Source organism: Diabrotica virgifera, chromosome 7 (genome assembly GCF_917563875.1).
Source record: "Diabrotica virgifera virgifera chromosome 7, PGI_DIABVI_V3a".
Lineage (NCBI taxonomy): Eukaryota > Metazoa > Arthropoda > Insecta > Coleoptera > Chrysomelidae > Diabrotica > Diabrotica virgifera.
In genome coordinates, this window is record NC_065449.1 from 151,547,117 (window position 1) to 151,575,031 (window position 27,915).

Below are 27,915 nucleotides of genomic sequence, written 5' to 3' on the forward strand. Positions count from 1 at the left end.
TTTGTTTATTTCTACTGCATCTTGATTGTAAATTTAGTATAGTGATGTTCCAGGTATAATCAAATCACGGATCCTAAGTGAGTGGCAAAACCAATGGAAATTTTCAATGTCCAATCTTCGGAATATTAAACCGAACACTAAACCTTGGAGATGTTTCTCCACCAAAGGAAGAGATCAAGTGACAATAACCCGTCTTAGATTAGGTCACATCAATGCCACACACAAGTTTTGAATCACAAAAGAATTCGTACCAAAATGTGTGCAGTTTAACGTCAAGCTCTCTGTGAAACATATTACAAATTGTACAGTTTTCTCAGTAGCAAGAAGAAATTACGGTATACCAACAAACTAGAGAAAGCACTTGGTGCAAATTGTTCTTTCACCAATATGTTAAATTACTTAAAGTCTATTAATTTTGTAAATATGTACCTAATATTTCATATTGTAAATTAGGGATGGGAAAAACCTACCGGTTATAACCTAAAACCGGTTTTTTAATTTGAAACAACCGGTTTTACCGGTTGTTTTTTGTCCCGGTTACAACCGGTTATTTCTTTTTAAAGTAATAACCGGTGAAAAACCGAATAACTTACCTGTGGAAAAAAATAATTCAGAGAAAAATGAAGAGATTTCGATCTATTTTCGATCTCAATCATATGTATTATAAATAATATGCGAAGTAATTAACCCAAACAACCATAATTCAACTTTTATTTACTAATAAAGAACTGTACGAAAGTGTCATCAGCTTTTATGAAACAATTAAGTTTTATTATAGTTTGGGAATAGTAATTTAGATGATAATATTTAGATAAAAAAGTGAGTGATCTGCTTGAAATCGATATTCCAACCATCATCTAAAAATTGTTTGTACTTGAGTACTTGAGACTCTTGTATGAAATGTGAATACCGAAATACGATTAGGAATCTCCATTAAGTATGTAATTTTTAAACAATACATAATTCTTGGGAAATAAAAGGTTTTATACAAACGTATTAAAAAATACTACCTACTGAAATTTTTTGATGGCAATAGAGAAGTAAATGATGAATTGGTTTATCGAATTTAATTTTAAGTAAAATATAAGTCATTTAGATATTTTTTTAAACTCGATAAATCCAAGGGAACTTTCGGTAGATCGGTAGGCTCATCACTTTTGGGAATATCCCAATTGTCAACGCAATATACGCCGACGCCTTCTACAACGAGCGACGAATCAGAGATGCCAGATTGGGGTACTTTCTCCCATTTTTAGGGTAATTTGAAAGCGCCTGGGAAAATTTTTATAGATTGAATTGGTTGGGGAATTTTTCGGGAGGAAAATTGAACAAACAGAAGTGCAATATAAATGTAACATTATAACATATTGAGTATTTGCTTTTGATTAAAAAAACCGAAAACCGGTGTTTGGAACAACCGGTTTTTGACCGGTTATAACCGCCAGGTTAAACCGTAAGTAAAAAAAAACGGTATAACCGAAAACCGGTTTTTGTTCAACAACCGCCATCCCTATTGTAAATTTGCTTCTCGCTAATAACCTTCGGGTAGATGCAAATTTGTAAATAAAATAAAGTGGTAAAAAATAAAAAAAAATGTTTTATATTAAAATAAAAAATAATAAATTAAACACAGTTTATTATCTCATATATATTTATATTAAATCACCTCATGACGAATTATTTTTGCGGTTTCTTAGAACCGTAAGTATCCATAATACATTGAATTATCTTTAGGATTCCTTTTTCATCCACTGTGTCCTCAGTAATACAGTTATTGAGAATATTGTCAACAACTTGTGGATCTCTCTTTCCAAAACGTTCTTTTATTACATCTTTATTGACTTTGTTATCATCAGTTAACAATCCGGTCTTTTTTGCCATACAGAAGACGTACTTTCCTACATTATCGGTGAGCTGGCCTTGTTTTCTTGCTTCGTCTAATTCTCCATCTGTAACACCACAATCCTCTTTGCATTCATTATGCAGTATTTGTAAGCCTGCTAGTTCTTGTTTAAGATCAATTTCGTCAGGCTGAAAATACAAAACAAAATAATGAAAATTTAATATTTTTAAGATTCTTAAATTAAACTTCAAAATAACCAACACCCATTCAATAAAAAAATTATAAACATTAGACAAACTTGTTAACCTTGTCCAGATTTACACATTTAATAATAAAGGTTTCATTTCGGTAATTTTTTATCTTTACCTATATAGGGTAAAGGGTTTATATACTCGTATATAATGTATAACCCATATTCAAATATAAATCTCGGAAATATACATTGCTGAATCAACAGTATAAAGTTTATTAAACTAAAAGGGAAGTTCCCTAGGTTGGCCGTATACCATATATGTAGTTAAAAAACTCTAACATGAAGTAAAAACCACTTCTATGTAATTGGTATATTTCGTCGGCTTACTACCAAAACCAACCAACTCCATTTTAAAAGTTTTGGGAAATCTACCTTTTAAACTTTAATTTGAAATTGAAAAGCGACTGAATTTAAAAAAATTATTTAATAACTGAAAAATATTTTGTAATATTTTTCAATTATTAAATCATTATTTAAATTCAGACGATTTTTCATTTCAAATTAAAGTTTAAAAGGCAGATTTCTCAAAACTTTTAAAAATGGAGTTGGTTGGTTTTGGCAGTAAGCCGACGATTTATTAAAATTTAAAAATCCCAATGGATTAAATAAAATGTGTCCAATTCAGAACGTTTTCAGACCTATAGGTCCATCATCAGTGAATCTACAATAAAATAAGTAATCCCACTATTAAAAATTGAAATATGGTTGAAATTTTGTAAGTTAGAATAGTGTGGTTATGATTACTTACTTGAATACTTGCTAAATAGCCCTGAAACCAAACAATGGTCGAATTTATAATTCGATTTACATTATTTCAAAGTAATATTAAACAGGCTAAACGCCGATGTTACAAGATATAACGTCCGGGAATATGGTGAAACCCTACCAGGAAACTTAAGCAACCATCTTAGGCCAACGCTGACTACCAAGTGTCAAAAATGTGTAAGGAACTGTTTGGAGTGACATTGACAGTAGAGAAAAAGGTAGTCGATTTTCAAAGGTTATTAACAAAAGTTCATGTTCCAAAACAATGATAATAGGTATGATAAAGATTTTAATATCTGAAAATGTCTAATATTTAAATCTATTGTTTTTTGAAAAGAAAATTGTGATTTACAAAATTTATTTTGAATATAAAATTATTTTGTTTTGACTGTATACTATAACATTAAATTGATCAAATTGATTAAAAAGGAAGTATGAACTGCTATTAATAATGATAAACAAAAGATAAAAAACAAATGATGGTGAGAGAGGAGAAAGAATAAATTTTAGTTGGAATATTATTGTACAATGGAATTAATAGGTTGGCAAGTTATTTATATCTATATTGTGTTGGTGGTTGTATATGTAAAAGGTAAATTATTGTTATTTAAATGTAAATGGAATTGTTAAAATAATGGATTTGAGTTAGGATACAGTCAATATACAGTTAGTATGAAATATGTAAATGAAGAGGATTGTTATTATTATGAGATATTTTTTAAAAAATTTGAGAGAATTCTTGTGACAAAGTGAGGGTATGTGAAATTAGATAAAGAAATGTATGATTATAGCTGAGTCCAGTTGACACAAAATCAAAATTAAAATGAAATTAATATTGAAAATGTACTGAATAAAATAAAATTAGTAAAACCAAAGTAAGAAAACGAATATGGATATAATTTAATTGTAATAATAAAAGGTCTGAATGTGAGAACTGAAATTAAGAGATGAAATGTTAATTGGAGAAGTAAAAAAAATATTTTATATTCAAAATAAATTTTGTAAATCACAATTTTCTTTTCAAAAAAACATAGATTTAAATGTTAGACATTTTCAGATATTAAAATCTTTATCATATTATCATTGTTTTGGATCATGACCTTTTGTTAATAACCTTTGAAAAGCGACTACCTTTTTCTCTACTGTCAATGTCACTCCAAACAGTTCCTTACACATTTTTGACACTTGGTAGTCAGCGTTGGCCTAAGATGGTTGCTTAAGTTTGCTGGTAGGGTTTAACCATGTTCCTGGAGGTTATATCTTTTAACATCGGCGTTTAGCCTGTTTAATATTACTTTGAAATAATGTAAATCGAATTATAAATTCAACCATTGTTTGGTTCTGGGGCTATTTAGCAAGTATTCAAGTAAGTAATCATAACCACACTATTCTAACCTTCAAAATTTCAACCATATTTCAATTTTTGATAGTGGGATTACTTATTTTATTGGATATTCACTGATGATGGACCGATAGGTCTGAAAACGTTCTGAATTGGACACATTTTATTCAATCCATTGGGATTTTTTAAATTTTAATAAATATACCCATTATATAGAAGTGTTTTTACTTCATGTTAGAGTTTTTTATAAAGTTTATTATTATTATTACCCCGGTTTATAATAGCGTTTTCGGCCTTCCAGTTCCCAGTCTCCAGCTTCGTCGGTCGTTCCATTCGCCAGGGTGAAGGTTCCTTTCTGACATTGCCTTCTGAATGCCGCCTAACCAGGATTGTTTCGGCTTTCTCTCTTCTTTCTTTCCCTTGGCGTCCATTTTAAAATTTGTTTGGCAGCCTGGCGTCGTCCAATCTTTCTAAATGATGATACCAGCTCAGTTGTCTGCTTTGAATTTCATCTATGATGGTTAACTTGACCATTATATTTCTGATTTGGTATTCTTTCAAGCCTTTATTTTCTAGCTGATTTTCTCCGAAAGTCAATTTCTAATGCAAGTAGGCGTCGTTCCAGGGATTTAGTAACTTGCCATGTTTCGCATCCATAGAGCACTATACTCTTAAATGTGGAATTAAACATGCGATGTTTTCTTTGATTCGATAATTATTCTTTTAAACGTAGCATCGGGTTTAGGTATCCAATCATCCTTTTTCTTTTCACGATCTTTTAGTCTTTCTATTTTATCGGTGCGCCCACTCGTATTGATTTTTGTTCCCAAATATATTCCTCACAGTTCTTGATTGTTTCATGTTCCCTGAACATTAGATCTTCTACTTCATTACCGATGTATAAGTACTGTGTTTTGTTTCTATTTACAGAAAGGCCCTACTCTTCACATGTTTGAAATAAACCGTCTCTTCATGAATTCTAAATCTTCCTTGTCTGCTGCCACTACAACTTGGTCGTCCGCAAAATGTAGAGTATACAATGTTGTATCGTCGTCAAGTTGGATATCCATCCCTGAACAAGATCTTCTTCAATGTTTTAGTACTTCGTTTAAATATATATTGAATAGGATTGGAGAGAGGCAACATCCTTGTCATAGTCCTTTTTTAGTGGACATTCTTATGAGAAAGTGTTGTTTAGTTTGATTTTTGATGTTGCTTTCTTCTATAATTGTTTGACAGACTGCCACAGCTTTCTCAGAGGTATCGTGTCATACGCCTTTGTGAGATCCATGAATAAAAGGTGTATTTCCTTGCTTCTTGTAACTTTCTTTTCATTAAGTTGTGTTAGGGTAAATATGGGGTCTGCGCAAGATCTTCCAACTCTAAATCCTGCTTGCTGTTCCATTTCACTAGATTCGTATCCTTTCTCAATCATTTTTTTAAAGATTTTACCAAACAGCATGTTATTGGCCGATATATTGGCAAATATCTTTTGGACCTTTTTTATGAGTTGAAGTAATCCGTGCTTTTTTCCAACTCTTCGGGATTTCTTCCCCATTTAAGTATCTAGTGGATAGCACTTTAAGATAGCTTATTAGTTGTGGTGTTAACAACCGTTTTTCACAAGTTCTGCTGGTATCTTCTCCGACCCCGATGCTTAGTTGTTCTTCATTGATTTAAATGCTTGTGGTATTGATTCTTCTTCCACGTTTAGATATTCGCCCTATACTCGTATACGTTGGGGTGAATCAGTATTCTGGATATTTTTGTCTTCATTTAGTTCCCTTGCGTAATGTTCTTTCGTTCGACTTTTGTTTGATGTGTCGGTTTTTAAGTTTTTATTAATTTCCATGACGCTGATGATCGCGCTCCTTAAACAAACTTCATTACATTTTGCATCCCATATTTAAAACCTCTAAATTTTAAAGAACCGCTTTGATTGACATGAAATTTGGCATTAACAATCAAAGAAAATAAGTGATATTGTGTCGATGTGTGATTTTGACCTGGGAGTAAGTTTCATCCCTTCTCGTAAGTGAAAAAATATACGTCAAAGATAAGTCCGGAATTCGTTAAAATTATTAATACTAGGCAACTTTTGTTCTATAGAGTTTTTCACCACGTCAATACTTTTCGAGTTATTTGCGAGTGAATATGTTCATTTTTCAACAAAATAACCACGTTATTAGACGGTTTTTCGCAAATAACTCAAAACGTAAGTATTTTCTGGAAAAAATATTCTTAGCAAAAAAATTGCATATAAAAAAGTGAAAAAAATTATGTATGTATTTTAACATTTTTAGACCTAGTAGAAGCAGAGTTATAGCTAATGAAAAATAGGTTCATATTCGTCAAATTCCAAATCGGATATATTAACCTGAAATAACCAAAAAACTAAGTACTTTCTGGGGAAAACCTATTAGAACTTTTTAAAGTATTTAAAAAAGCTTTAATTTTGTTTTAAAAAAAATTTCTACCATCAAAAGTAAACAAGTTACGCTCAAAACAAAGTTAAACCCTTTTTTTTGGTAAAAAAATCGGGAAAATCGCGCCTAATTTGCATCTCAAATGAACCTATTCATTACCATTTCACAAGTTGCTTTACTGGTGCACGTATTATTTATCTGATCTCTAAGTATCATCGGTTCAAAGTTCTTATTTTTGAAAAAACTGTAGTTGAAAAGGCTTGAACGATTCACTAATCACGAGTGTATGCAAATTTAGAAACACTGAATCTTAACCAATCCTTGTCTTACAGAAAAACAAAAAAGTACAAGATATTCAGAAAAGCAAACCCGATTTTTTTATTGCTCTAATAAAAATATTGCTCTAATAAAATTAAAAAAATGCTTTTTTTCAAAATTAAAAATTTAGAAAATTTTACTTTAAAACCAATGTTTTTCAAAAATAAGCATGTTGAATCGATGAAACTTACAGGACCTCGATTTTTGACCATTCGCTTCGTTATCGATCGTATTCGCTTCGTATCGTACAGATAGCGAATGATCGATAACGAAGCTATGGGTCAAAAATCGATGTCCAGATCATATACACACAACATAAATAAAGTAACTTGTGAAGCGGTAACGATTGATTTCATTTAAGCTGCTAATTGTTGGGGGCGATTTTCCTGATTTTTTTTTTGCCAAAACCAAAGGGACCAACTTTATTTTGAGATTAACTTGCTTGCATTTGATGCTAGTGTCTTTTTTTATAAAAACAGAAATAAAGCTTTTTAAACTCTTTAAAAAATTTGTAATGAGTTTTCTACGAAAGGTGTTTCCTTTTTAGGTTAGTTCACGTTGAAATATTCTATTTGAAATCTGGCGAACATGAACCTATTTTTTTTAGCTGTAACTCTACTTATACAAGGTCTAGAGACTTTCATGTATACACTAGTTTTTTACTTTTTTGCAGGCTATATTTTTGCTAAGAATATTTGGGAAAAATTGTCTAAAAACGTGTTTGTTTTGTTGAAAAGTTAACATATTCACTTGCAAATAACTTAAAAAGTATTGACTTAGTGAAAAAACTGTATAGAATAAAAGTTGGTTAGGATTAGTCAGTTTATCGAATTCCGGACTTATTTTGAACGTATGTTTTTCACCCTCGAGAAGGAGTGAAACTCACACCCATGGCAAAAGCACACATGGGCACAATATCACATTTTTTCTTTGGCATGTTAGCTATGCGTATGTCATGTCAATCGAAATTGCATGTCAATCCAAACAGTTCTTTAAAATTTACAGCATAAACCGTTAAAGAATGTACCTACTGTTATGCGATTTGCGTAAAAAGTTTTTTATTTGATCATATTTAGGGGAAAATTCCACACCTGTAATTTTGAACCAATCAAAATACGTTATTTTGACAGATCACCATGGCAACGGAGGTATTTTATCGGAAATTTTTTGCTCGTGGGGTACCCAACAGCGAATTATAGTGGAAATTTTTTGACGTTTACAATAACAGAACATTTTTGACAGACTGGTTTTTATTTGTTTACATAATTTAGTTTTGATTCATTTTCTATCACTTGTAGTTACTCAAAACTTATGTAAAATTGAAGAATATACTATTTTCTATCTTGAAATGGTATTCCCATGCAACTACAATGAGTAGAAATTACGAATTTGAAAGCCTAAATAATTGCTGACAAAGCTATGGCGCGCTATTAATCTGTTCATGCAGCTTTGGATTTTCAAATGCAAATTTGGTGTGGAATTTTCTTACCGAATACCACGCGAAGTCAAATTAATATCCGGAAATTTTTTTTTGATCATGAATATTTTTAGAAAATTTCCCTCGTCTGTCAAAATATTCATGATCTCAAAAAAATTTCCGGAAATAATTTGACCTCTAGTGGTATTACTAGTGAAACTATTTCACGGTAAATAACTAATATTTCAACGAATAGAATTTTATAATAAATGTAAAAATAAGTAAATGAAATCTTTTTGCTATTAGCCTACATATTTGTGTTCTTTGCACTTCCAGATGTGTCGAAAAGATAAAAGACTTTACATGAATTATAAAATTTAATAAATAATAAATCGTCCTAATTTTATGCATGTTGAAGAGATTTATGTAATAGTTTTACCGCCGGAACCTGATTCTTTAACAGATGAAGCTGAAGCCGATGAAGATCTACCATTCTACCAGGAACAGCCTTAGTTGTGCCTGGAGAATTGATAATAAAACACAAATCACCAAAAAATATACAATCGTCCAAAATTAAGTCTACTGATAATGAACCTAGGCCATCAAATATTCTGAAGGACAATACCGAAAAAGGTTAGTAAAATAAAGACGTTATCTTACACGAGAAGAATTTAAATGGAAAACAAAACTAGTTTATACAAAATTTCCACTGAATGATCAATATAATCGTAGTTTCAAAAGTTGATTTTTTTTAACAGATTACCGGATTCCGCAAAATTTTTATTATTATTTTACATTTTTCTTTGGTATTTACACAGTTGGGCAAAGGATTACTTAAACTTCTTTTTTGTTTTATGAGGTTTAATGTTTTTAACAAAATGTCGAAACCGAAAAGACTCCATTTTCAAACAAATAAATGTTCAAAAATAATAAAATCTTTGGATTTCTTAGTTCGGAAACAGATTTTCACTTATACCTATTCCTATCCTTCTAAAAATTGCAAGGAAAAGGGTGATGAATGTAGAGACATGGGGAGTCTACATAGTTGCACTCCACAACATATCAATTCACCGAGGTAAAGATCAACAAATCTGCTTCCTAGTACTCGATACGTGAGTAAAACCGTGGGTAGATCTGAATCGAAATTAAATATAATGCCTTTAAAGTTTTTCTTAAGTTTGAGACACCCTGTAGGGAGGACAAGGTATAAGTGTGGGTAGGTATACATCAAAATCGTATTGTAGTCTTATGCTTAGTGAACAATTTGGTTTTTTAAATGTCCAATAAGATATTAGTACAGAGAAATAAGGAAAAAAATAGCCTGTTGGTGACACAACCCCCTCCAGGCCGAAACCAAATTTTTTGAGTAATATGGACATCTATAATAATAACCTATATATTTCCTGCAGCCGATTTTGATGATATACATAGTTATAAACAAATGAAGATCAAAAAACGGTAAATTTTCGTTTTTTCGTCTATTACTAAGAAAATAGTCATTTTAAACAAATTTGAGAGTAAGAAGCTCATAAACGGTATAAAAAACTTCAATATGGCGTTTGCTTAATATGTCTATCCTTATTGGTTGCTTAGAAAATTGCAAAATAAATCATAAATTTTGAGTTTTTATAAATATTTATAACTTATGTAAAAATTAACTTAGAACCTTCTTATTACACGGAATGCTGAGACTTATGGTGCTTAACTCATACCCTAAATTTCGAAGAAATTGGTCAAATAGTTTAAAAGTTATTTAATTTGTTTATCCCAAATTTATTTTTTTTGCAACATTGTAAGTCAGAAAATGATGAAGCTACAGTAATACTTTGGATACTTTATGGAAGAAGGAAATTTACAGTATTAATTTAATTAAAAAAAAATTACAAAATTAATTATAAATATTGCAAAATAATTTTGCAAAAACATGTGAATTGAATAAATGGGGGGGGGGGGGGGCTAACTTTGTCACTAATTGTCCTAGGACAGTTGTTTTTCTTTCTAAATGTGTATAAAAATTCAGTCTTTCTAAATATGAAAAAATAATTTTTCTACAGGTAACGGTTAAGAAGTTATTCTAATTGTTTATAAGTAAGCAAAAAATCGACATGTTTTTTCAAAATAATTTTACACTGTTTAAAATTATTTTTTGTCATTTATTTTTAATAATGGTAATAGTATAAATGTTCTTCTTTCATAAACTGTCCGAAGTATGATTGTAGCCTCATAATTTTCTGACTTGTAGTGTTGCAAAAAAAAATGAATTTGGGATAAACAAATTAAATAAATTTTAAACTATTTGACCAATTGCTTTGAAATTTAAAATATAATTTAAGTACAAGAAGTATCAGCATTCCGTGTAATAAGAAGGTTCTAAGTTAATTTTTACATAAGTTATGAATATTTTTAAAAACTCAAAATTTATGATTTATTTTGCAATTTTCTAAGCAACCAATAAGGATGGACATATTCAGCGAACGCCATATTGAAGTTTTTTATACGATTTATAAGTTTCTTACACTCAAATTTGTTTAAAGTGCTTAACTTTTTGGTAATATACGAAAAAAGCGAAAATTTAGGGTTTTTTGATCTTCATTTGTTTATAACTATGTATATCATTAAAATCGGCTGCAGGAAACATATAGGTTATTAATATAGATGTCCATACTACTCAAAAAATTTGGTTTCGGCCTGGAGGGGGATGTGTCACGAGAAAAATCTTATTTCTCTGGACTATATAACCAATATTCATGAATAAATTTCAGAAATATACATTTAGTGCAGTCACTGAAGTTTTTCACCTCCGATTTCCTTGATTCTCCATCGATTTTCATGAAAATTAGTGAGTAGTTAGAAGATACCTCAAGAAACAAAGATGATATGGTGCCACCTTGCACTTTTACCCCGGGGATGGATGCCACCCCTTCTAGTGGGTGAAAATTATTGCATTAAAAATAATACAGTAGAGCGTCGATTATCCGAACGTCGATCAACCGAACGACGGCATATTCGAACTATCGACTCCCGCGTCCCGCACTCGAATACCGAGCAAGCGTTAGTAATTGACGCTTAAAATATCTTCAATTTTCTTCAATATTGTATCCAAAAATAATTATGTTGTTGCAAAGACTGCACTTTTTTGTTTAGTTGCTAGTTGTCATTATCAAGATATAAATAAAGATGTAGGTATATAAATGTGGCTTTTATTCACTTGTGGATAAATATGTATGACTATAAATATGTATCAATATATTGTAGTTCGATTATCCGAACAAATCGGTTTTCCGAACACCTATGTCCCCCAATTAGTTCGGATAATCGACGCTCTACTGTACCATAAGTCGATAGAGGGACAAATTTTAAGTAAGATTTTTTATACAAAGTTATTAAAATAAACCAATATTTTTTGAGTTATTAAACATCAAAGGTTTTGTTTCTTCGTAAAAAAACGCATGCTTTAAAGCTGTTTTTCACGTAGGACTCAACAACTATAAGCTTTTACAAAAACGTGATTATTTCCAAAATTGAAGATAATAAAACATTGAATACATTCTTCATTTAAAGAACTACACTAATGTCAATTAAAAGTGATTTATGAGTAATTGAATGTATATTTTTTTAGGCGAGTAGTCAAATCTAAATATTCAAGCTAAAATAACGGGAAAAGAATGCAATAACGGGATGCAATTTATAAGATATACCTGCTAGGCACTTGTCAAAGTAATTCGAAATACCTGTCAAATGAGCTCCAGAAGAAGTTAATAGCATCAAAACTAGGCAAGTTATGATGAAAATAAAGAACCCTTTCGAATTCTTTAAGAAAAGTGACAATTTAAACATACGCCGTTTCCACAAAATTTAAAATTTATAGTAATTCTTACAACATTTATTTTTTTTAGAATAAGTAGGGATTTCAACAATTTTGACCGGTTTAGAATAATTCATAATTTTGGAAAAATCGGAAGTTTTAAAATTATCGTAATGTTCATTTTCTTTTGATAATAACTTAAAAAATACTCAATATACTTAAAAAATGATACATAACCAAATTTTTCTTTTTTCTTTTTCAAATATGCTACTTGTTTTATTATTTCTGTAGGGTAAAAAATAACCGAGATAGAAACGTTTAAAGCTTAAATTTTACTGCGAGAACCATGGAACCGGAACCATTAAATTTAACCTTCTATATTAAAAAAAGTACATGGTTCAAAGATAAAATTTAACACGGTTTAATAGTCATTGAAATTAACTTTCAAAAGGTTTGTAGGTGAATATGACATCGTAAAAATTAAGAGAGTTATTAAAAAAAAAACGATAAAATTTATTGGAAAAATTTTTAGAAGATAAGTTTTGAGGAAGTTTTGGAGCGTAAATTTTAATGCTATCAACTTGTTCTGTAGCTTATTTGATAGATACTTTTTCTTCTTTTTCTTCTTCTTGCAGTACCGTCTCCTATCGGAGGTTAGCTACCATCACAGCAATTTTAGCTTTGTTGGCTGCAGCTCTGAACAATTGCATTGAACTGCAACCGTACCACTCCCTTAAATTTCGCAACCAGGAAATCCTTCTATGTCCCACATTTCTTTTACCTGAGATTTTTCCTTGGACTATGAACCTTAGCAGGGAGTACTTTTCGCCTGTCATTATGTGGCCGTGATATTCCAGTTTTCTCGTCTGTATTGTTTTTATGGTCACATTCCATCCCTATCTTCAGCAAAACATCTTGATTTGTCACTCTATCTATCCATGGTGTTTTCCACGTTCTCCTATAGCACCACATTTTCCTGTAGCACCACATTTCGAATGCCTTAATGTTTTTGATGTTTATATTTTTCAGTGTCCAAGCTTCCATGCCGTACAGCAGTACGGAGGAAACATAGCAACTTAACATTCTCGTGCTTAATTTCAAATTTAGGTCTTATTAGCATACGAACTTTTTCATTTTGATAAATGATTGTCTCGCTTATTCTATTCGTACTTTGACAACTGTTTAATAAGTTTATGTTATAAAATTCATTATTTTTCCGTTAGTTAATTAAGCTTTAACACTTAGATTTGGGTACTCGCAGAAAAAAAATATAAATTCAATTACCTATAACTCACTCCTAGCTAACACTAGAAGGTTTCTCAAATAAGGAGTTTATTTCATTTTTTATTAGCTTCAATTTTGGTAATAATAACTTTTTTGCAAGAACTTGTTATATAACTAAGTTATTTATGAAATATCGGTTTAAAAGATGTATTTTTCTGAAGACAAATTAAAATTTTTGATCTTTATTAACTCAAAAAGTATTAATTTATTTTAATAACTTTATATAACAAATTTTGCTTAGAATTTGTACTTCTATCGGATTATGGAGTTATGTTAATAAAATAATTTTCACCCACAAGAAGGGGTGGCATGTGGCATCAACCCCCAGGGTAAAAGCGCAAGTTGGCACAATGTCACCTTCGTCCCTTGAAATATCCTCTACCAACTCACCACGTTTCATGCAAATCGATGAAGGTTCAACGAAATCGGAGGTAATAGTTCATATCCACCTTCAGTGATAGACCTGCACCTGTAAAAATATTAGTACATTAATTTGGACGTTGAGAAGTGACTCAAATTTTTTTGCAGAAATTGCTTGAAAACAACTGAAATAATAATATTTGAGTTACCCTCCCTCTTAAAAAGGTCTGGAACATTGTTTAAATAATTAAAATGTCAAAAAATTAAGGAAAAATTTGATTTTTTTCTTCGTTTTTGATTAGCTTTAAAAGTATTGATTTCCGAGAAATGTTGTACAAACATAAAAGTTACGTAATTAATTTTCCTACAATAAAGAGTTGGTTAAAAATTTAAAAAATAGTCACCCTTGTTGCAAAATAGTAATAATTGCGAAAAAAACATACAAAAACAATTATTCGCATTTTACGTGTTTCAACCATTTATGCTACAATTACGACCTTCATATTTCACCCAGAAAAACTTTATGATACTGTAAAACAATAATGTAAATTTCATTAAGATCGGTTTAATAGATTTTGCAAAATAAATTTTGGAATCCAGCATTCGCAAAAAAATTCATTTTTTCAAAATGTTACAGGACTGAAAATAAAGCAGAGAGCAAGTTGATATTTTTTGTCGTATATAAGTGTACTGAAACTTTTATTTGAAATTTGCAAAATTAAAATCGATTAACTACTACGGCGTCAGGCATTTTTTTAAATAATTATTAATTATTGGATAATTTGGCTGCGCTAAGCGCAGGAAAGCGGATAGTTTGGATTGATTGGGCATTCCAATGTCCTTTGATAATGATTGATACATTTTAATTTTTATTACATTTCGATATAAAAAAAAATTAGTTTATTGCAAAATAAAATTTGAAATAACACTTTTTTTAGCAAAAATTTTCTTTGTTCATATACCTATTTTAACTTAGAGAATGAACGTTTATTATTTTTAAACATATGCAATTGTTTAAACAATATTTCACAAACAATAATAAAATTAGTTTGATTTTTGTGGAATTAAAATATTAAAATAAAACAAAATATGGAGTAAGAAAATAATATATTAGAAAAAGATTGGAAGAAATTTTGATGGAAATCAATTTGTGTGAATCGAACACCGCTCTGTCCTGCGCGTAGCACCAAAAATTAATGTTTATTTAAAAAATTTCCTGGCGCGCCGTGGTAATTAATCGATTTTAATTTTGCAAATTGCAAATGAAAGGTACAGTACACTTCTATAAGCAAAAAAAATTCAATGCATTATTTTCAGTCCGGCAACATTAAAAAAAAATGAAGTTTTTGCGAAAGCTGGATTGCAAAATTTATTTTGCAAAATCTATTAAACCGATCTTAATGAAATTTGCAGTGTTATTTTACTGTATCATAAAGTTTTTCTGGTTAAAATATGAAGGTCCTAAGTGTAGCGTAAATGGTTGAAAAATGTAAAATGCGAATACTTGTTTTTGTATGGTTTTTTTCGAAATTATTGCTATTTTGCAACAAGGGTGACTATTTTTGAAATTTTTAACTAATTCTGTATTGTAGGAAATTTAATTACGCAACTTTGATCTCAGTACAACTTTTCCCATAAATTAACAGTTTTAAAGTTATAATCAAAAAACCAATAAAAAATCGAATTTTTCCTTCAGATTTTGACATTTTGATTATTTAAACAATGTTCCGGACCATTTTGAGTGGGAAGATAACTCAAATATTATTATTTAAGTTATTTTCAAGTAATTTCTGAAAAAAAAATTGAGTCACCCCTCAATGTCCATCTCAAAAGAGATGCGCCCTGGACTATGACTCCACTAACTGCCCAATCATCAGTATAAAGTTTATTTTACTCTCCTATAAATAGATCACTGGTATAGTCGGTTCGCTAAACTCAGGCGCAACTGGGTAGTGATTTTAGTAGGTACTTTTTTGGTTTTTGGCCAATTTTGCCAAAATTGTAAAAATTACTAACTATTTAGTAATTATTTTGTTGCCAGTTTTACTAAATTGGCAAAATTACTTCTTACTAAATTCACTAGCCAGTTGTGTCTGAGTTTATCGAATCGACTACAGTCGGAAAAATGAAAGTATACCCATGAATGAACATATAAAACACGCTGTATTTTCCTGTCACCGTATCACAAAGAAAATTTATAAATACATGTACTTGCTCTGGCCAATTTTTTGTCTGACACGGCGACAGGAAAATACAGCGTGTTTTATATATGTTCGTTCATTCATTTCTTTCATTTTTCCTACTGTATACTTAGCGATATCAAACTATGATATCTTTAAAAACAAAGAAAATAAATGGTTTTATTTTTTAACGACGTGTTTTAACTGAATTAACTGAAACAAAGTTAAACTAACAATAAAAAATAAAAGTTAACAAAACATTAAGGCACATAACGTTAACAATTCTGGTCGACACATTCAGAATTATTTGTCGACCAAGTGAGCGATATGCACAGCACAACATTAGAAAGACGAGCCTGTTTAATGGAGGCTCTGTGATGTTTTGGGTTGGAATTTTGTTGAGGAGGTACGGATTTGGTGTCTACGTGGAGGCTCTTTAAGTAGCTAGAGGTACATTGCACAGATTTTCTTTCTTTAAACAGTTTGTTCCTTTCGCACTATATATATGGGAAATAATTTGGTCTATTGATCTATGGTAGCGTATGATAAGACATGGCCTGTTCACGTATCGCATATCAGTTTAAACACATATTAAAGAGTAAAACTGTCCAGTTTCTTTGCTATTAAAAATATCAGAGAAACTAAAAAAAATAAAAATTTTCACAAAATATGAGGCTACAGCATAATCTCGATGCATGTATGTCTTTGCATCTTTTCCTCCCTACAGGAGGAAAGTTCTGTTTCAGTTAAAACACATGTTAAGTGTAAAACCATATATTTTCTTTGTTTCTTAAAGATATCAGAGACAGTCAACAAACAAAATGTTCACAAAACATAAGAGTACAATACGATTTCGATGTATACTTACACTTATACCATGTCCTCTAAGACAATGTGTCTCAAACTTAACATAAGAACATTTCTTTTCTTCCACACCGTATAAGTACAAAAAAGAATTTGAGTAAACATTTACCCAACTGTGTGAATACCAAACAAAAATCTCTAACATATTAAAAAAAATTAGCGGAATCTGTTAATCTGTTCATGAAAAAATCAACTATAGCCCAGTAAATGAACGGAAAATTCGGCGATACCGTGTAATTTTCAGGGGCAACTCCAAACTGCATGAAAATTTGGATTTAGGTTCTACTTACCCTCCACTTCAAAGTTGAAATTGTGCCGTTGGTTGATTTTACTTGGGAGGTGACAGTCACCCCTTCTGGGGGTGAAAAAACATACGTTCAATATAAAACCGGAAATGGATAAATTGACTGATTTTAAGCAACTTTTGTTTTATATAGTTTTTTACGTAAGTCAATACTTTTCGAGTTATTTGCCATTGAACATGTTGATTTTTCGACAAAAAAACTACGTTTTCAGACGGTTTTTCGCAAATAACTCAAAAAGTAAATACTATATCGAAAAACATATCCTTAGTAAAAGTGTAGCTTATAAAAAACCCAAAAAAAATGGTGTATCAGTAAAGTCTATCAATCAAATAAAAACAAAGTTGTAGCTCATGAAAAATACGTTCTTATTCGTCTAATTCCAAATCGAATATTTCAAGGTGAAATCACCGAAAAACTCAGAACTTTTCGGGAAAAACCCATTTAAACTTTTTTAAAGTGTTTATAAAAAGCTTTGTTTTAATTGTTAACAAAAGTTTTAGCATTAAAAATAGGCGAGTTATGCTCAAAATAAAGTTGGCCCTCTTTTTTTGTAAAAACTCATGAAAATCTCGCCGTGTTTAGCTCCCCAAATGAAATTAATCGCTACCGCTTTACAAACAATTTACTTACCTATCTATTTTTTATATGATCTGTCAGTTTCACCGGTTTAAAGTGTTTATTTTTGAAAGGGTAATAATTGAGAAAGCTTGAATGGGTCACTAATCAGGAGTGTATGCGAATTTTGAACAGGCATATCTTAACCAATGTTTGTCTTACGGAGAAACAAAATGAAACTAGCATATTTATAATAGCAAAACCTACATTTTTTTACTCTTTAAATTTTTCTTATCACTAATACTTTTTACGTTATTTTGAAAACATGAAATTTTTCAAAAATTTTTAGAAATTTTTTTTTAATATAAAACCAAATGTTTTCAAAAGTAAGCACTTCAAACCAATCAAACTTACAGATCATATAAACAATACACATACAGTTAAAATAGATGGTAAAGCCAAACGATTAATTTCATTTAGGGTGTTAAATAGAGGGAAGTTTTCACGATTTTTTTTACCAAAAAAAGGGGCCAACTTTTTTTCAGTGTAACTCGTTTATTTTTGATGCTGTAAACTTTTGTAAAAAGCAAATAATAAGCTTTCTTTCGATACTTTAAAAATGTTAATAAGGTTTTCCCGAAAAACGCTTCTTTCTTTGGTGATTTTGCGTTGAATTATTCGATTTGGAATTAGACGAATAAGAACGTATTTTTCATGAGCTACAACTTTGTTTCTACTCAATTTGTAGACTTTACTGGTACACCATTTTTTTTCGCTTTTTTATGGGCTACACTTGTGCTAAAAATATTTTTTTCGATAAAATATTTATTTTTTGAGTTATTTGGGAAAAACTGTCTGAAAACGTAGTTTTTTTGTCGAAAAATCAACATTTTAAATCGCGAATAACTCGAAAAGTATTGACTTACGTAAAAAACTTTATAGAACAAAAAATGCTTAAAATAATTAAATTTATTCATTTCCGGCCTTATTTTAAACACGCGTTTTTCACCCCCCGAGAAGGAGTAAATGTCACCCCCCAAGTAAAAGTAACCAACGGCACAAATTCAACTTTGAAGTGGAAGGTAAGTAGAACCTAAATCCAAATTTTCATGCAATTCGGAGTTGCCCCTGGACATTACACTCCAAAACGGTCATTTATTGGGCTACTATGAAAATGGGCATAATTTTAGGTGATGCATAAACTTTTGAAACTGTTTTTTTTTCATGAGCATTTTTCAGTGCCCCAGAAAAAAGGTATGTCTGTGAATATGTGTATAATTAAAATCCTGAAAATTTGGTAGACAAGCTGGTAGGAAAAACTACTGTTCATGTTCAAATTGTTGAAGAATTTTTTACAGATGATTTATTGGAACACGTGGTGAAAGAAACAATTAGATATGCAAATAGTAAAAATACTCTTGGATTTACATTTAATTTGGATGACCTCAAAGTATTCATTGGTATTTTGGTATTCTGTGGATTTCATCAAGTGCCCCCTGAGCGTTATTATTGGAGTAAGGAAGAAGATCTTGGTACAGGTATTATATAAAAATGTATGCCAAGAAATCAGTATTCGGTATTTAAGAATATTATAGATTCCACTAATAATGCATTATAGATGAAGACGACAGAGGATTCAAAGTAAGGCTGTTCTCACAATTAGGGGAGTGCACATAGATTTTCACTTCGGAAAAAATCAAACAAGATAGAACTTTTTGTAATTTCATTAAGAAATATTTAATACACAACATATCAAAAAGTTCTACTCGAAAAGCGGGTGCTTCATTTTTTATTAAACCAATGAACTACGAAGTTTGATGTTTTTTTTTAAATAACTCCGAAAATATAAATTTTAGAACAAACCTGACTTGATTGACCATTGAAAAATTCAGAAAATTTTACAAAAAAAAACTTATATAAAGAATTTTCTAAAATTAAATCTGTATCTTCTATAATTTTTTATTTACAACGCTAATAGGCTATTGATTATGTTCAAAATAAGAGAGCTAAAAGGAACTACAACGTTAACGGGATTTTATTGTCTCATATGGTCAACGAACATCTATATTTGAAAAAACCGCGGAGTGCTACCATTTAGATGGGTGCGTTTTTGAGAAAAGGGTGAATTAGTCCCTAGGCACAGGGTGAATTAAGGTGAGTTCCATTCATTTTTGGTACAAGCACTTCTAAAGGAAAATTGTTCCAGGATAAATTTACTATCAAAATATCATATTTTAAAGTCAAATGTATTTTTTTTTTACAAAAATACATTCAAAAGAAAAGCAAGAAAAAACTCGAAAGAAGGCAATTTTGTTTTTAGCCCCATAACTTTTTTCCGCTGGGATATAGGTATAGGCATTGCTTCAGTGAAAAATAATTTCCATCCTTTCTCTTTAAAATGACGTTTGGTAGAAGACTCTAGGATTTATAGTTTCTAAAATAGAATTTTTCAAAGTTTGCCGCTCACAGAATTTTTGAGCCATTTTCCCCATTATTTCGCAAACATTGTTCTGTAATTTTTTTCTACGCATTTCTAGATATATGCAATGGTACATTTAGTAGAAAGAGAAGTCAATTACTTTAAAACGGTCTACAGTATAAGGTGGTACGACTATTTTTAAACAAGTTATGCTTTTTCAAGGTTTTATGCTTTTAATGAATTTTGATATTTTTTATGATTATTTTTTAAATTTCTCAATATGACTTTTGTTCTTGTACATTTAAGTATATACATTCTGGAATAAAAAAAGCTTATTTTCTTTACTTTAAAATGGTGTATTGCAATCGCCTCTAGGACTATTTTTAAACAAGATATCCGTAGGATATCCAAGGATATCCGTAATTTGAGAAAAAATTTAAAAACTTTTATTTTTTCAATTAGAAGAATATAATTGCATATTGTAACATAATTTTTAATTCCAAATAACTTTTCTTAATAACACTTTTCGATATTGTGAAATATAAGGGTACTTTACTCTTGAGTGAAATTCATATTTTTTAACATACCTCGTACACTATTGATAAAATTTTATATCTGATAATTACATCTTAGGTTTTAGGCTATGCAGAGCATTTTATAAGGAATAATTTTTTTCATAAAGTTAATAATAAAAAGTTTTCCATATGGATCCAACTTAGTGTGACCTATTGCATGTGTATATGTCAAATTTTGAAAAAGCATATCTTGTTTAAAAATAGACCTAGAATTTTTTACAATACAGCATTTTAAAGCAAAGAAAATAAGCTTTCGTTTTTATTGCACAATGTGTATACCTAAATATACAATAAAAAAGTAATCATGAGAAATTTAAAAATAATCGTAAAATATATCAAAAATCATTAAAAGTATAAAACTTTGAAAAACCATATCTTACTTAAAAATAGTCATACAGCCTTCTACGATAGACCATTTTAAAGGTAATTAACTTTTCTTCCTACTATATGTAACATTGGATATACCTAAAGCTGCGTAAAAAAAAGTTACAGAACAATGTTTGCGAAGTTACAAGGAAAATCGCCAAAAATTGTTGTGAGTGGCGAAATTTGAAAAATCATATTTTGGAAACTATAAATCATACACACTTACACCAAACTCCATTTTAAAGAGCAAGGATGGAAGTTTTTTTTATGTGAAGCAATGCCTATACCTATATCCCCGTGAAAAAAAGTTATAGGGCAAGAAACAAAAATGCTACCTTTCGTGTTTTTTTCTTGCTTTTCTTTTGAATATATTTTTGTAAAAAAAATATTTTTGACTTTAAAATGTGATATTTCGATAGTAAATTTAACCTGGAACAATTTTCCTGTAGACATGTTTGTACCAACGGTGAATAGAACTCACTCAAATTCGCCCTGTGCCTAGGGACTAATTCACCCCTTTCTTAAAAACGCACCCCTTTAAATGATAGCACTCCGCGGTTTTTTCATACATAGAGGTCCATTGACTCTATAAAACAATAAAACCCCGTTAACGTTGTAGTTCCTTTCTAAAATACATAATCAATAGCCTATAAAGTCACCCTTCTCACAAACACTGGCGCACTGTAAACTAGCGTACGGCGAAGTGCACAGTTGAGTTACTTTAATGTAATTCTTTAACTAATGGATCAAATGAAATTTTACAAATTGAACCTAAAAGAAAAATAATTAAGCTATTTTATGGTTATAATAAAAATTAATAAAATATATGGGCATAAGTACGGTGGGGGGCGGAAAATGAGCCTTACATGAAATTTGTTTAAAAATGATTTAAAAATGTGTAACTAATAAAAATTTTCTTATAAAACCCTCAATTTTGCACAACTTACCTTTCAAGTATTGTACTAAATGATGTTTTATTAAAAAAAATCTCAAAAATTTAATTCAAATGATATGACGTCTTAAAAAAATGTAATTTTTGAAATCTTCGTAGTTTTATAGAATTACCACCAATTTAAGACGGTATTACTCAAGTTTGAACAGATCTATTACAGTTTTATAAGTGCTTTTTAAAATTTTAGGATGTAATGTTTAAAATACACTAAACTATTTTACTACAGAAATGAAATAGACTATTTCTTTTTGAGAAAATTAAGAAAGATAACAAAAATGTAATACAAAAACCGAAAATTACCAGCTAAAGAAATGTTTATATAAAGTGATCAAAACTTTTTTCTGGAAAACTTACCTAAAATACATTTAATAATAAACTTCAACAATAATAAATGTTCAGCAAAAAAATTTTTTTAGCTCTTACACAGTATGTCTGCGTTACTGGGAACCTATTGATAACTTTTTTATTATCAGTTTTACGAAAAAAAGTTATTCTTTATAAAATAATCTGCATCGTATATTATCTAAGATTAAATCATCAAATATAAAATTTAATGAATTTTATACGAGGTATGTCAAAAATAATGAATTTCACTCAAGAGTAAACTATTGTTAAATTTCACAATATCGAAAATTGTTATTAAGAAAAGTTATTTGGAATTAAAAAATTTGTTTTAGTGTTTAATTGCATCCTTCTAACTAAAATATTGTAAATAATAAAGGCACAACTCTTAAGAAAAATTCATATTTTTTACATACCTCGTATAAAATTTAAAAAGTTTAATATCTGATGGTTGTATCTTAGATTTTAAAACAGGGAGAGCATTTTATAAAGAATAACTTTTTTCGTAAAAGTGATAATAAAATAGTTATCATAATTGTAATAAAATGATGATGAGTATCCGTAATTTGAGAAAAAATTGAAAAATTTTTTTCGATTAGAATACCTAATGTAATTGTATATTTAAACATATTTTTTAATTTTAAACAACTTTTCATAATAGCATTTTTTGATATTCTGAAATATAAAGGTACTTTACTCTTTAAGGAAATTCATATTTTTGACATAACTCGTATAAAATTGATAAAATTTGATATCTGATGGTTGAGTTTTAGATTTTTGACTATCCAGAGCATTTTAGGAAGAATAACTTTTTTTGTAAAATTTATAATAAAAAAGTTTTCCATGTGGTTCCTAGCTACGCAGACATACTGTATAAGAGCTTCTGTATTAAGAATTTTCAAATTGCTATGCCATATTCGGATTCAGTATAATCAAAAACAAAACAGAAACATATTTGATCAAAGTAAAATGATGAATTTAACTAGATTTTTAAAATTATTAACACAAAATAATTGTTATTGTTTAAACAATTAACAAACAATTAGCGGCCAAATCCGCGAGTAGAACTTTTTACTTTAACATGTATATAAACTAAGAAAAAAAGTTTTAGAAAAATATAAGCTTGTTTGAATTTTTCCGAAACAATGCAGGTTTTGGTTCTAATTGCACTCCCCTAAATATAGGCTATTGATTATGTATTTTAGAAAGGAACTACAACGTTAACGGGGTTTTATTGTTTTATAGAGTCAATGGACCTCTATGTATGAAAAAACCGCGGAGTGCTACCATTTAAAGGTGTGCGTTTTTAAGAAAGGGGTGAATTAGTCCCTAGGCACAGGGCGAATTTGAGTGAGTTCTATTCACCGTTGGTACAAACATGTCTACAGGAAAATTGTTCCAGGTTAAATTTACTATCGAAATATCACATTTTAAAGTCAAAAATATTTTTTTTACAAAAATATATTCAAGTATATTTAAATGGGAAATAAGCCACAATTTTACCTAAAAATGATTCTATTAACGTTTCGACGCCCAAGTCGGGTGTCGTTGTCAAAATACAAAATAATACTAAATAAATAAAAATGTTGTTGCTTAGTAAAAAATTCAATAAAAAATACAAAATTACAGATCTAATTACAAATGGACCTTATACCAAATTAACGAAGGATCCAACGAAGACACTGGAAAACAAAATCTATAGAACTTTATTCAAATTTAAAAATGACCTAACGTACTATCAAAGAAAATTAATGACACCTAATTACAGTAAGACACCACATTTTTATGGAGTACCGAAAATTCACAAAGCAAATATTCCACTTAGACCTATTTGTAGTACCATCAATTCTCCTTGTAGTGAACTATCAAAATTTTTATTAAATATTATAAAACCATTTGCAAATAATAATGACACATTTATAAAAAATACACAACATTTTTTAAACAAATTATCAAATATTGAATTTAATCCAAATAATATTTTAGTAAGTTTTGACATAAACAGTTTATTTACAAATGTGCCATTAGATAAAACTTTAAACTTAATCAAAACGAAATTAGAAAATGATAATACATTAACAACTAGGACAAGACTAAATGTATCAGCTATAATGGAGTTATTGACATTATGTACTAATAATACCTATTTTCAACTAAATAATGAATTCTATAAACAAAATTTTGGTCTCGCAATGGGCTCTTCTTTATCTCCATTATTAGCTAATATATTTATGGAGGATTTCGAAACTAATATCATTTCTAAACAAAACTTAAAACCCACAGTATGGTGGAGATATGTAGATGATGTGTTTTCCATATGGCCTCATAGATCGGAATTGTTGGATACGTTCCTGAGTATTATAAACGATCAAGAAGAGACAATAAAGTTTACAATGGAAAAGGAATACAATAACACCCTACCTTTCCTCGATGTTTTGGTCTCAAAGAAGGATACTGGATATGAGACTCAAGTGTATAGAAAACCAACACACACCAACAGATATCTCAATTACAAATCAAATCATAACATCAACGTTAAAAAGGGAATCATTAAATCCTTATATGATAGAGCCAAAATTACTTGTTCTAACGAAAATTCATTTTTAGAAGAAAAACAATTGTTAACATCTGTTTTATTAAAAAATGATTATCCCATATCGTTTATAAATAAGGAATTGTCAAGATTGGATCGAATGGAACAGAACAACTTAGAACGGGATCCTACAACATTCACAAGAAATAATACGAGGAAAATATCAATACCATATGTAAAAGGACTATCCGAGAAACTTAAAACAATAGGAAATAAATTCAACATATCAACAACATTCAAAACAACAAACACTTTGAGATCTATTCTACCTAAAACTAAACCTAACAGTGAACAAGAAAGAACAAAGAATTGTATTTATAAAATACCTTGTGAATGCGAACAATTTTATATAGGTGAAACGTCAAGACCAATAGACGTTAGAGTAAATGAACATCAGTCTTTTATAAAAAATAGAGAATTTGATAGATCTCAAATATGTCAACACGCATGGGATAATGAACATAGAGTTCAGTGGAGAGATTCAAGTATAGTCCTAAAAGAAGCAGATAGTAAAAAAAGAAAAATCAAAGAAGCGGCTCTAATTATGCTAAATGAAACCAATTGTGTCGCAAATTCCTCGGTAGAATGCAGTAGGATGTGGTTACCCATATTAAAGGAGGAAGTCCATAGAAAGAAAATACCACAATTAGTAAATGAGTAACATATCGAGTTAATACATATTTAGTATTTTAGTATTATTTAAAATTTAAAATATCAAGTCAGAATTTGGTATTAGTTTTGAGAGTAAACTAAATATAAACCCAAATACTTACGATGTCGGGATAGTATCACGAGGTTTTTCCTGGTTTTCCCTCGTGATTTACTATGGAATCTCTAACGCGAGAATTTCAGTGCCACCGTTGCATTTGGTTGTCTTTTTAAAGACAGATTACATGCTATGATTTTTTGTGGCGGATATTCTTGAGTTGGGATTGATTTCATGTAATCGAATGATCTATCTTTTAGTAAAGTCGTCCCAGGAACGCAACTCATCAATATTGGCAATATCATTTTAAAGTCGTCTACTTTAAAATGTATAATACGTGTCTGAATTGCCGATATAAATGAGTCAGATTAAATAAATTATTAGAAGAATTTTTTACTAAGCAACAACATTTTTATTTATTTAGTATTATTTTGTATTTTGACAACGACACCCGACTTGGGCGTCGAAACGTTAATAAAATCATTTTTAGGTAAAATTGTGGCTTATTTCCCATTTAAATATACTTGATTATAAAAATGCCACAAGAAAATAGCTTCAGAACAACATTAAAAATATATTCAAAAGAAAAGCAAGAAAAAAACACGAAAGGTAGCATTTTTGTTCCTTGCCCTATAACTTTTTTCCACGGGGATATAGGTATAGGCATTGCTTCACATAAAAAAACTTCCATCCTTGCTCTTTAAAATGGAGTTTGGTGTAAGTGTATATGATTTATAGTTTCCAAAATATGATTTTTCAAATTTCGCCACTCACAACAATTTTTGGCGATTTTCCTTGTTACTTCGCAAACATTGTTCTGTAACTTTTTTTTACGCAGCTTTAGGTATATCCAATGTTACATTTAGTAGGAAGAAAAGTTAATTACCTTTAAAATGGTCTATCGTAGAAGGCTGTATGACTATTTTTAAGTAAGATATGGTTTTTCAAAATTTTATACTTTTAATGATTTTTGATATATTTTACGATTATTTTTAAATTTCTCATTATAACTTTTTTATTGTATATTTAGGTATACACATTGTGCAATAAAAACGAAAGCTTATTTTCTTTGCTTTAAAATGCTGTATTGTAAAAAATTCTAGGTCTATTTTTAAACAAGATATGCTTTTTCAAAGTTTGACATATACACATGCAATAGGTCACACTAAGTTGGAACCATATGGAAAACTTTTTATTATTAACTTTATGAAAAAAATTATTCTTTATAAAATGCTCTGCATAGCCTAAAACCTAAGACGTAATTATCAAATATAAAATTTTATCAATAGTGTATGAGGTATGTTAAAAAATATGAATTTCACTCAAGAGTAAAGTACCCTTATATTTCACAATATCGAAAAGTGTTATTAAGAAAAGTTATTTGGAATTAAAAATTATGTTACAATATGCAATTATGTTCTTCTAATTGAAAAAATAAAAGTTTTTAAATTTTTTCTCAAATTACGGAAATCCTTGGATATCCTACGGATATCTTGTTTAAAAATAGTCCTAGAGGCGATTGCAATACACCATTTTAAAGTAAAGAAAATAAGCTTTTTTTATTCCAGAATGTATATACTTAAATGTACAAGAACAAAAGTCGTATTGAGAAATTTAAAAAATAATCATAAAAAATATCAAAATTCATTAAAAGCATAAAACCTTGAAAAAGCATAACTTGTTTAAAAATAGTCGTACCACCTTATACTGTAGACCGTTTTAAAGTAATTGACTTCTCTTCCTACTAAATGTACCATTGCATATATCTAGAAATGCGTAGAAAAAAGTTACAGAACAATGTTTGCGAAATAATGGGGAAAATGGCTCAAAAATTCTGTGAGCGGCAAACTTTGAAAAATTATATTTTGGAAACTATAAATCCTAGAGTCTTCTACCAAACATCATTTTAAAGAGAAAGGATGGAAATTATTTTTCACTGAAGCAATGCCTATACCTATATCCCAGCGGAAAAAAGTTATGGGGCTAAAAACAAAATTGCCTTCTTTCGAGTTTTTTCTTGCTTTTCTTTTGAATGTATTTTTGTAAAAAAAATACATTTGACTTTAAAATATGATATTTTGATAGTAAATTTATCCTGGAACAATTTTCCTGTAGAAGTGTTTGTACCAAAAATGAATGGAACTCACCTTAATTCACCCTGGGACTAATTCACCCTTTTCTCAAAAACGCACCCGTCTAAATGGTAGCACTCCGCGGTTTTTTCAAATATAGATGTTCGTTGACC

At 29.6% G+C, this 27,915-nt stretch overlaps 1 protein-coding gene across 2 annotated transcripts in view; it reads right to left on the reverse strand.

The window, feature by feature from the left end:
- LOC114330103 (uncharacterized) overlaps positions 1 to 27,915 on the reverse strand; it is a 60,343-nt gene that overhangs the window by 22,010 nt on the left and 10,418 nt on the right. The window contains exon 2 of one of the 2 annotated variants that reach the window (XM_028279420.2): positions 1,634 to 2,031. The exons of the other annotated variant lie outside the window; for it this stretch is intronic. Coding sequence (XP_028135221.1) covers positions 1,678 to 2,031 — 354 coding nt within the window. The 3' untranslated portion in view covers positions 1,634 to 1,677. Of the gene's footprint in view, positions 1 to 1,633; positions 2,032 to 27,915 lie in introns of those variants that run through there. 2 annotated transcript variants of the gene reach the window in all.